This window comes from Lissotriton vulgaris, chromosome 1_1 (genome assembly GCF_964263255.1).
Source record: "Lissotriton vulgaris chromosome 1_1, aLisVul1.2, whole genome shotgun sequence".
Classification (NCBI taxonomy): Eukaryota; Metazoa; Chordata; class Amphibia; order Caudata; family Salamandridae; genus Lissotriton; species Lissotriton vulgaris.
This window is the reverse complement of record NC_141685.1, coordinates 1,634,785,747-1,634,797,891: the sequence shown is the minus strand read 5'-3', so window position 1 is coordinate 1,634,797,891 and position 12,145 is coordinate 1,634,785,747. Positions and strand designations below refer to the sequence as shown.

Sequence of the window (12,145 nt, the reverse complement as noted above, 5' to 3'; positions counted from 1 at the left end):
CGCCATGTCCGGATGGGGGGAGAGCAGGGGTCGCCCATGGTGGCGGCCCTCATGTAGGGTTGGAGAGGGTCTCTTCAGCCCGGAGGACAGGGGCGACGTTGGCCAGGGTCCGCCAGGCGGGGGGAGTGGGACCACTCCACGAGGCCGGTTCCAACAGTTTGATTCATTGATTCCAAGTAAAAGTCATCCAAAATAAAGGAATATGGTTTATGCTCCAAGAAGCTACATAAATCAGGGCAAGGTTTATTTCTGCAGGCACTGCACCCCTTGGCATGTGATTGGCACCCATTTTTGCATTGTTTGCCTTTCTGGGAGATGAATTTACAAAATGTGTGTTTTTTCTGAACTTGTCCCATTGTTTCCTGACAGTTTGCCATTTCCAAGGAAAGGAATATGATGAAGGATCCCAAGTGTACATTGCGCCGGATGCTTGTGAGAAATGCTCTTGTCTGGTAAGTGCTCAGTGTCCAGCTTTGGTTTTTGTGCTTGCACTGTCAGTACCCCATCATCATATTCTTCAAAGAGTTGTGCCGGTACAGTGTTCAGTTTGGAAACAAACAATGACTTCTCTAATTCTGTTACACATTGATAAAGCCACCACCTCAGCTAGTTGAAGTTTAAAGGTCTCTTATATGAGTCATCAAGGCAAGAGGAAATGATTGCCTCACTACCTGTACTCCTTTGTTAATCCTAATGACTCCCACATTGTCTGTATTCTTCCACCATACCTTATAATGTCTAGTTTAATAGCACTCTGACACTTCTTCTACTCCCCACCCCATCAGTATTCTGACTTTATTCCCTCAAGTTACTCACCCATTATGAAAACACATCTATATGTCTTCTTGCCATAGGGCCCACTCTGCCAGCATTGCTACTGCTCACCTGACAATGACTGTATCGAAGGGGTGGCAATGTTTTCATTTTGTCTTACTGTGACTGCTTTAGAGTGATTACTAGTGCACCACAATTTGCAATCAAGCATCATACGCAACACTTGTATGTCTCTTTTTACAATGATGTAGCTGCATAGAACCTTCAAATATAGGTGTGCAACGGATTCACCTGCTTCCTAGAGGTGAAATTCCTTACAGTTTAACATTGTTTTTATAATTAACATGTGGCAACCAATTCTTCAAACTTCTTTATCAGGAAATCAGATGCCAACATCATGGAATTGAGCTTTGAAAGTTATAACTCAAACATTGTGAAGGCTTGTAGAAGTTGCACATCACATGCTCACTTATGCAGAAAAAATTCTAAAATTTGATTGCTGCGGAGAACATTACAATTAGCTCTGTGCAAGCATGGCATGCAGATATATATATAAGGCACACCATACTAAAAGAAACAGAAACATGATCATCACCATTGGACTTGATGAGTGGGCCCACAGCTTGACATCATGCTACAGAACTGCAGAAATCAAAGCTTGCATGGCATTTCACCACCACCATGTTGACTCCGGTGAAAGAAGGCAAGCTTCTAGAAGGAACTCTTAAATGAAGGGCCTCAAACAAAGCCAGTGATATCAACATTGGAGGAAAAGGTAGATATAGATGACCACCAAGGACCAGCATTCTGCATCTGTTCATATCTAGTCTCTTGAAAGTGAGTCAACTTGGGTGTCTCCCCATGCCTCTGCAGCCAACATTGCAATCTCTAGTCAAGGTGAACTAATCTTGATTATTACCCATTTTCGGGATACTTAGCAATGGGTCTTGTGAACATAAGTTATCAAATTCACATCAAAATCATCAAAATCATCTCAGGGAATCTTGATGCTGATTTCGGTGTTGAAGCCAAAAGAAAATATCCCATATTGACATGGAATCCTTAGCCGTCATACTAGTTCTTTGCTCATCAAGCCTTGCACAGGGTTGATCCGTCAGGAAATGCAGCAACAGTGTATTACATTATCATACACAGGGCAACAGATGTATGCCATTTCTCACACAGATTTCAGAAGATATGCTAATGGAACCCATAGAACGAGGCATTGCTATTGGTGGTGCTCCAGCAACTGACACTCCGCAGGAACAATCTGGATGGGTTCAGCACCAATAATTTCTAGAATGCATTTTAATGAAATGGTGAACCCATTCACCAATATGTTACAGCACGTATTATACAAGTTACAAACACTTTACTTTCAGGACTCTAGAAATATATTACTTAGGAATAGTGTTTGAAGTGCTTTTTAAAAAGTATAAGAACTGTGAGGCTGTGCGCAATGGGGTCGGGGTGAATGTGCTTGGGAGCATGGTCAAAGGCAGGGCTAAAAACTAAATATGCTGTCTTTCACCACCATAAATGGAAGTTAACTTAATCAATGGTGTAAGTAGGAACCTGGCTTTCCATATAGTGCACCAAAAAGAAGTACATTCTGCAGGGAGTCCATGCAAAGCCCAAAGGAATTACAGAGGCACTAATGAAACCCCAAATTCTCTCTTTTGTGGTAGTGTGGGCGAGCAGTTAGGCATATCGGAGGGTATTGCTAAGCATTTATTACACACGCAGGCTGTAAAGGAGTCACACACTCAATAAAGATATCCGACACCAATTTATAAACATAACATGTACTTTTATAGATATTTAGATACCATGATCATCAAAATTGGGTAAGCACTTTTTGAGGTATGAATATTCACAGTTTTCAGAAATGGACACATTGCATTTTCTGGACCAGCAATGTTATCCTATAGAGGAAAAACATGTATTGCATTTGGGCACTTGTCAGCGAATTACGGGACTGTTCTTTGGGACTTAAGATGAGTATGGGGCAAGGCCCAAGCCCCCCCCCCCCCCCCCAACAAGTCTCATCGGGAGGCTCTGGCGGTCCTGTTGCAGAGGTGTGTTACGGCATTAGGTGTCCTAATAATTTCAAGGCGAGAACGGTCCGCTTACAAAGAAGTTGCAAGCTGGGACTGGGGGACCAGTCCATGGGAACCCACAGGTGGGCTGGACCCTTGTCAAGTCAAGTCAAGTCAAGGAATTTGTATAGCGCACTACATACCCGGAGGGTTTCAAGGCGCTTAGGAAGGGGAGGAGGATTACTTGTCAAATATCCACGTTTTAAGTTGTTTTCTGAATGCTAGGTGGTTCTGTGTAAGGCGAAGGTAAGCGGGGAGAGAGTTCCATGTTTTAGCAGCCAGGTATGAAAAGGATCTGCCTCCCATGGTGGTCTTGTTGATGCGCGGTACAGTGGCGAGGGCTTGGTTGGAAGAACGTAGTTGGCGGGAGGGGGAGTAGAAGGACAGTCGTGAGTTGAGGCATTCTGGACTGATGTCGTAGAGTGATTTGTGTGCGTGGGTAAGCAGTCTGAAGGTGATCCTCTTATTGACGGGTAGCCAGTGGAGGTCTTTAAGGTGACCAGAGATATGATCGTTGCGTGGGATGTCTAATATGAGTCTGGCTGAGGCGTTTTGGATTCGTTGGAGTTTCTTCTGGAGTTTTGCGGTAGTACCTGCGTAGAGGGTGTTACCGTAGTCCAGTCGGCTCGTGACCAGTGCGTGGGTGACTATTTTCCTTGTTTCGGAGGGGATCCAGCGAAATGTTTTTCTGAGCATGCGAAGAATATTGAAGCAGGAAGAGGATACGGCGCTGACTTGTCTGTTCATTGAAAGTGAAGAATCCAGGATGACGCCTAGGTTCCGTGCGTGGTCTGTCGGGATGGGTGCTTTTCCGAGGGCTTCCGGCCACCAGGAGTCGTCCCATGCAGAGGGGGATGTACCTAAGATGAGGACTTCTGTTTTGTCTGAGTTCAGTTTCAGACGGCTTTCTTTCATCCATTCGGCAACTTCTTTCATTCCTTCGTGTAGGTTGGTTTTGGCGGTGCTGGGGTCATTGGTGAGGGAAAGGATCAGTTGAGTGTCATCCGCGTATGAGATGATGTTGAGGTTGTGTTGGCGTGCGATGGCCGCGAGGGGGCTCATGTAGACGTTGAAGAGGGTGGGACTGAGTGAGGATCCTTGCGGTACGCCGCAGATGACTTCAGAGGCCTCAGACTTGAATGGTGGAAGGCGAACTCTCTGGGTTCTTCCGGTGAGGAACGAGGTGATCCATTCAAGTGCTTTTCCATGGATTCCAATGTTACTGAGGCGTTGTAAAAGGGTGCTGTGGCAGACTGTGTCGAATGCTGCAGAGAGGTCGAGGAGGATGAGGGCGACTGTGTCTCCGTTGTCCAGTAGAGTTCGAATGTCGTCTGTTGCTGCGATGAGGGCGGTCTCAGTGCTGTGTTTTGCTCGGAAGCCAGATTGTGAGGGGTCGAGGGATTTGTTGGCTTCGAGGAAGGCGGCAAGCTGGTTGTTGACAGCTTTCTCGATGACTTTGGCCGGGAATGGAAGAAGTGAGATGGGGCGGTAATTTTTGAGTTCGGTGGGGTCCGCTGTGGGTTTTTTCAGAAGGGCGGTGAGTTCAGCGTGTTTCCAGTCTTCCGGGAAGGTGGCGGAGTAGAAGGAGCAGTTGATGACGTCTCGGAGGTGCGGTGCTATGACGGAGTCTGCTTTGTTGAAGATGTGGTGAGGACATGGGTCTGTGGGGGATCCTGAGTGGATGGAATTCATCAGGCGGATTGTGTCCTCAGTGGAGATTGGGTTCCAGACGTTAAGGGTGTTCACGGGGGGAGAATGTTCAGCAGATGGTAGGGTGGGTTGGTTTCCGGGTTGGTTGTCAAAGCTGTTGTGGATGTCTGCAATCTTGTTGTGGAAAAATGAGGCTAGGGAGTCGCAGAGGGTTTGAGAGGGGGTGATGTCGTTGGAGTTGGCCGAGGGATTGGAAAATTCCTTGACGATGTTGAAAAGTTCCTTGCTGTTGTGAGCGTTGTTGTCAAGTCGATCCTTGAATGCTGTTTTCTTGGCTTTTCGGATTAGTTGGTGGTGAGTGCGGGTGGCGTTTTTGAAGGCGTCCTTGGTGCTGGTGGTTGGGTCTTTTTTCCAGGCCTTTTCAAGGGAGCGGCAGAGTTTCTTTGACTTCTTGAGGTCATCGTTGAACCATGAGGCCTTCTTGCTGCCAGGTTTGCTTTGACGTTTTTTCAGTGGTGCTAGGGTGTCGGCGGTGTTGGATAGCCATAGGGTGAGGTTGGCGGCGGCTTGGTTTGGGTTAGAAGAGTGGGCTGGGGTGTTTAGAAGAAGTGATGCGGAGATTTGGTCGGTGGTGATTTTGTTCCAGTTTCTTTGCAGAGTTGGTTGGAGGTGGTTGGTGGGTTTCGGCTTGTAGGTGAAGTGAACGCAGCTGTGGTCAGTCCAGAGGAGCTCCGTAGTGTGGCTGAAAGAGACATGCTTGCTGGAGGTGAAGATGGGGTCGAGTGTGTGACCTGCGATGTGGGTGGGGGAAGTGACCAGTTGTTTAAGTCCGAGGTTGGCGAGGTTGTCCAAGAGGGTGGTGGTGTTGCGGTCGTTAAAGGTTAAAGTTGAGGTCTCCCAGAAGGATGTAGTCTTTGGAGGGGAGCGCGTGTGGAGTGATGAAGTCAGTGATGTCTTCGCTGAATTTTGCGCGGGGTCCTGGTGGTCTGTAGAGGAGGGTGCCTCTGAGTGTGGTCTTGTGGTCGATGTGTATTTGGAAGTGAAGGTGTTCGGAGTTGGCGAGGTTGGCGTCAGAGCTGGTTGAGATGCGGAAGGATTTCTTATGGACGATGGCGATTCCTCCTCCTGTATGGTCGGTGCGGTCCTTGCGTGTGATCTTATATTCTTCAGGGATGGCAATGGTGATGTCTGGGGCGGAGGAAGCGTTCATCCATGTTTCTGTTAGGAAGGCGACGTCTGGAGAGATGGTGTCTAGTAGGTTCCATAGGTCAATGGCGTGCCTGTGGACCGATCGGGTGTTGAGAAGGATGCATTGTAGGTGGTTGGGGTCGGGAATCTGTGGTGTGGTCGTAGCGGGGATGTTGTCGGTGCCGCTGAATTTGCAGGAATAACAGGAGAAAGGGCCATGGGTGTGTCCGGGAGCGGCTTGGACGCAGGTGGGGGCGCGGCCGGGGTTCAGGGCTAGGAGGGTGGCGGCATCGTAGGTGACGCGGGGGGACTGGGCAGCGCGAGGGGCAGGGGGTCTGGCGCTGGGCGCGGTCCAGGCGCGGACGGGCGTAGACAGGCTTACCTTTGGCGCACCTTTGAGATCCCCGGGCACTTAGGGACACCATTTGTCCAGTGCTTCTTGGACTTGGTGGGGCTCGGGTGCAGTGGTGTCTCTTGGTGTCAGGATTCTGTGCAGTAGTCACTCACGGTTGGAGGGGGCCTGCATAAAGAGGCTGCAGGCGGTAATTGGAAGCCCAGTCTGGGCAAACCCAAGCATGGGCTTGGCACTTGTGGGTCTGGGGACCCCGTTGGCACTGTCACCTCCCTTGGACTTGGGCTCAGGAGTGCGGGTGCAAAGGTGCTTTGAGGCATCAGGTGGCAAAGGTCACTGACTTACTCTTTGTCTCCGTTTTGCAGAAGAGAGGCAAACAGGACAGCTGGGTCACTCATGAAATGGGTCTCACTGCCCCTGAATTCCCTTGACATGCAATTCGGTCTTCTTCGACTTTGGTCTCCGGACGGGGCACAACAGGCCTAGGCTGCTGCAAGGGGAAGCGTACCTCGGGTATTGGTCCTGTGTGGCTCCGGTTAGTCCTGGTGTCCTCTTTCTCAGTGGGAAGACAGATCCGACCATCCGAAGCACAGGGTCTTCTTCCTGGGGAGATGCTGCGTCAGGCTGGTCGGGAAATAGCAACTCAGGGGACCGTATCTTGCTGTTTCGTGCCTGCAGCTGCAGGGGAGTAGCTCCTCTACTCCAAGGGAGATTCTTTGGCAATTTGCAAAACACTGACTCTGGGTTTCTTGAGGTCTGCACAGCGGCAGGATGAACCAGTTGCAGCATAAGGGTTGGGTGTAGCAGACAGGCCAACAGGGTTGGCATCAAGTCAGTCGTACTCCTCGGTTCTTGGGTGAGCAGTCTTCTGAAGATCTGGTATCAGGTAGTCCTCTTAAGTACTCAATTTAAGGGTGTTATGGGGAGTGAGGGGTAGTAGCGATTGGGCTACTTACCCCGTTGTCACTATACCACCTAGATGACCACTTCCTGAGGCGAGTGGACATCACCCTGTCCCAGAATCCCTAAGTTTGCCATCATCAAGATGGCCAACTCTGAAAAGCCGTGCCCACTTCAGGCAGCTGACCTTGGTGGTAGTACTAGCCTTGAAGTGAGCACGCCTCCCTGAATATCTATTTTCCCGCCTGTACTGATGCCAAAGTTCTCTGGACAAAGGGTGTCGGCTTCCTCCCCTGTGAGGGAAGCCAGACTCGCATTTCGAAGGTGGTGGCTTCTTTGAAGCTCTCCTGCCTTGGAATGCTAATCAGCAGGACATCCTGTGGGAGGGGACATGAACACCCTCTTCCCGAACAGGCTTTGTTTCTGACCGCCTGAGAGCAAAGGCCCTCTCCCTTGGGGGTCAGAAACTCGTCTCTGAAGGCAAGCTGGCAAGAACCAATCAGTCAACACAACAGAGGCTGATAGGTTTTCAGGGGGCACCTCTAAGGTGCCCTCTAGGTACATATATTAATAAATCCATCACTGGAAAGAGTGTGGGTTTATTAATACGAGGTGTTTGACACCAAACACCATATTTTTAAATGAAGCCATTATGTAGCTGGAGTACTCGTTTTGACCAGTGACCAGTACAGATCTTAAGATGGCTTCCCTGCTCGCTTGCAATATCCAGTAATAGAATTAGACATCACAGGGGCTTATCTGCTCATGCAAATATATGCTCACATAAAATATAATTCACCCTGCCTTAGGGCTCAAAGGCTGTGAGAAGCTGGGTTTCTGTTGCAGTAACCCCCCCTCAATTTTTGCCAGACTACTGATGCACTTTGACTTGATGTGCCCTGGGTGCCTGCCAATCAGTTTTCCCGGGCCTGTGTTCTTTCCCCAAAACTACCTTGTACACCCAATTGGCATCTCTGGCCACAGGTCAGCCCCTGGTAAATGGTACCACAGGTACCCAGGGCACTGTGACCAGGGAAGACCTCTAAGGGCTGCAGCACTTATTGTGCCACCCTTAGAGGCCCTGTACCTTTACACAAACACACACTGCATGTGCAGGCTGCGTGTCTTGATGCAGAACAAAGTGAAGAGTCGCATTGGCACACATCCCTATGTAACAAAGTGTGTGGACACGCACAGCCTGTTTTCATGAAGAGTTTGTAAGTTGTTAAGTTGTCGCGTGCAGACATGGCTTCACTGTCTGAGCCAAACAGTGTTGTGAATATAATCAAAAATGGTTGCAGCCCCTGGTTAGGGGTTGTCCCCTGGTGCACAGTGTATTAGAACAAATGAATGTTTATATCAAATATTGTCTCCAATTTAGAACTAAAGAGTCTCTTGTTCAAATAAATCTTTTTATTGATCACTCAGTTTCAATGATCAAAAGTTTTTCAAGTGTTGAACATCTTCACAACATTTTTAGTTGAGTCGACTCGCTGTTAGACGTGTCAAAATAAATCCATAATCCCAATGCATTTCGGGCATTGATGTTGCCCTTCGTCAAGGGATCAATCTGCGAGAAAAAGTAATGGAAGGGTTCATAAATAGGAAGCATCTCGGAATGGCTGCAAAAGTCAGTGGGTGACTATACATGCTGTTAGAGAACGATGGAAACTCACGTCGCGTGACGAAGTTAAGCCGTGGTGTATTCAGACCAGTGAAATATTCATGCAAAAAACAGGGTGGACTGCTAGGGTAAAGGAATTAAAAGGTGACAGTGCAGGTTACAGGGTGTAAGCGCTAAGGCGTCACGTGATAAAGGTGCAAGTGTGAATTAAGTCAAGTGCATCGGAAAAGAGCATACAGGTGAGAAGAGACTGAAGGCTGGTGAATGGGGGTAATACTCATGCGTGTCACAGGTGCTACCATCGAACGCGGCTAAAGCAGGGTGCCTGAACATTGATACAATGCGACTAGAAAACAAAGTGCTAATAAGGTAAAGGAAAAGTTCTCACGTGATCGATGATCAGTGGTAACACGACATTCTGTAAATAAATGAGTCATGGAGACTCGGTTAAAACATCCGTACGATAGTTAGTGGGCGTATAAACGGCTGAATTGGTCCGCCTGAAGCGGTACTTACGGTTGTAACCGTCCAGATGACCGAGGATGATAAAGTTCTCAGCGTTAGAGAAACGGCTGTGATTCAATCGTGGGAAGCTCACAAACGACAAGCGCTCGTGTGTGTGAGTGAGGTCAGTAGTGATCGCAGCTAGACATAAAGGATGGACTATGCCGCTAAGGAAAGCGTGGGCGCCATCTTGGAAAGGGTGAATGGTGTATCGTGAAGGGAAAACGACCTGCTCTCAACCCAGCTAAGGACCTGGGAAATGTGGTCTGATTAGAAATAATCCAATACAACGTGTGTAGAAGAACACGGAAAGTAAAAGGAAAAGAATAAAACAAAAAAGGAAAATGAAGGAGGGGTTGTCAAAGGATACAAGTGAACAAAAATGGTCATTACACAAAGTACATAAGCAAGAATATTCAAAGGTATTAAACATTACAGATAACACAGGGATTCCATCGTGTCATTCAGCCCGTGGGGCTGCATCGTGCAGTGATAGCGGATCCAATAGTTCTCTCTTTGGAGTAGTCTGTTTTTATTGTTGATACCCTCGCTGGGTTTGATAGTCTCTAATATGAGGAATTTTAATTGGGCTACATTCTGTCTCTTTTCCAAAAAATGAGTGGCGACCGTCGATCTAAGATTACCGGTCCGGATGTTACTTTTGTGTTCCAGTATTCGAACGCGGATTTTTCTTTCCGTGTGTCCCACGTAGCAAGATCCACAAGGACACTTCAACATGTAAATAACGTTTGAGGTCTTGCAGGTGGCGTTCACTCTTAATCTGATTTTAGTGCCTTTCATGGGATGGTTGAGATAATTGCCTCTGATGATGTTGTGACAATTGCTGCAATTGTAGCATGGTAGTAAACCTGTGTATTGTAGAAGTGCTGCTCACTAGAGGCCACCGGTTTCGCAACATGATTCTCAAACATTGGCCTCTACTGAGCAGCGAACCAGACTTTATGGGACTATTCAACAGCAAACCCATCTTTGCATATACCCGAGGCAGCAACCTCAAAGATTTATTGAACAAACCCACTGCACACAACTCACTTCTACAATACACAGGTTTACTACCATGCTACAATTGCAGCAATTGTCACAACATCATCAGAGGCAATTATCTCAACCATCCCATGAAAAGGCACTAAAATCAGATTAAGAGTGAATGCCACCTGCAACACCTCAAACGTTATTTACATTTTGAAGTGTCCATGTGGATCTTGCTACGTGGGACACACAGAAAGAAAAATCCGCATTCGAATACTGGAACACAAAAGTAACATCCGGACCGGTAATCTTAGATCGAAGGTTGCCATGCATTTTTTGGAAAAGAGACACAATGTAGCCCAATTAAAATTCCTCATATTAGAGACTATCAAACCCAGCAAGGGTATCAACAATAAAAACAGACTACTCCAAAGAGAGAACTATTGGATCCGCTATCTCTGCACGATGCAGCCCCACGGGCCGAATGACAGGATGGAATTCCTGTGTTATATGTAATGTTTAACACCTTTGAATATTCCTGCTTATGTACTTTGTGTAATGATCATCTTTGTTCACTTGTATCCTTTGACAACCCCTCCTTCATTTTCCTTTTTTGTTTTATTTTTTTCCTTTTACTTTCTGTGTTCTTCTACACACTTTGTATTGGATTATTTCTAATCAGACCACATTTCCCAGGTCCTTAGCTGGGTTGAGAGCAGGTTAATTTCCCTTCACGATACACCATTCACCCTTTCCAAGATGGCGCCCACGCTTTCCTTTGCAGCATAGTCCACCCTTTATGTCTAGCTGCGGTCACTACTAACCTCACTCACACACATGAGCGCTTGTCGTTCGTGAGATTCCCACGATTGAATCACAGCCGTTTCTCTAACGCTCAGAACGTTATCATCCTCGGTCATCTGGACGGTTACAACCGTAAGTACCACTTCAGGCGGACCAATTCAGCCGTTTATATGCCCACTAACTATTGTACGGATGTTTTAACCGAGTCTCCTTGACTCATTTATTTACAGAATGTCGTGTTACCACTGATCATCGATCACGTGAGAACTTTTCCTTTACCTTATTACCACTTTGTTTTCTAGTCGCATTGTATCAATGTTCAGGCACCCTGCTTTAGCCGCGTTCGATGGTATCACGCATGAGTATTACCCCCATTCACCAGCCTTCAGTCTCTTCTCACCCGTATGCTTTTGTCCGATGAACTTGACTTAATTCACACTTGCACCTTTATCCCGTGACGCCTTAGCGCTTACACTCTGTAACCCGGACTGTCACCTTTTAATTCCTTTACCCTAGCAGTCCACCCTGTTTTTTGCATGAATATTTCACTGGTCTGAATACACCACGGCTTAACTTCGTCACGCGACGTGAGTTTCCATCGTTCTCTAACAGCATGTATAGTCAGTCACCCACTGATTTCTGCAGCCATTCCGAGATGCTTCCTATTTATGAACCCTTCCATTAATTTTTCTCTCAGATTGATCCCCTGACGAAGGGCAACATCAATGCCCGAACTGCATTGGGATTATGGCTTTATTTTGACATGTCTAACCGCGAGTCACCTCAACTAAAAATGTTGTGAAGATGTTCAACACTTGAAAAACATTTGATCATTGAAACTAAGTGATCAATAAAAAGATTTATTTGAACATGAGACTCTTTAATTCTAAATTGGAGACAATATTTGATATAAACATTCATTTATTCTAATACGCTGTGCACCAGGGGACAACCCCTAACAAGGGGCTGCAACCATTTTTTAACACATCCCTATGTGCCATGCCTACAACCCACTGGCCTGGCATAGACCAGTAACCCCTCTAGCTGGGTGCACTATACCAGTGGTGAGGGTACAGGTGCATGAACCCTACAGTGTCTAAGTCCATTCTTAGACATTGTTAGTGCAGGGCTGCCATTAGGTGTATATGGTGCTGGGAGTTTGTCATTACAAACTCCACAGCACCATAATGGCTGCACTGAAAACTGAGAAGTTTGGTATCAAACGTCTCAGCACATTAAACCCACACTGATGCCAGTGTG

At 47.1% G+C, this 12,145-nt stretch overlaps 1 protein-coding gene across 1 annotated transcript in view; it reads left to right on the top strand.

Annotated features, from left to right (window-relative positions):
- KCP (kielin cysteine rich BMP regulator) overlaps window positions 1-12,145 on the top strand; it is a 694,272-nt gene that overhangs the window by 496,911 nt on the left and 185,216 nt on the right. Inside the window, exon 43 of the mRNA XM_086918865.1 lies at window positions 370-452. Coding sequence (XP_086774991.1) covers window positions 370-452 — 83 coding nt within the window. The remainder of the gene's footprint in view (window positions 1-369; window positions 453-12,145) is intronic.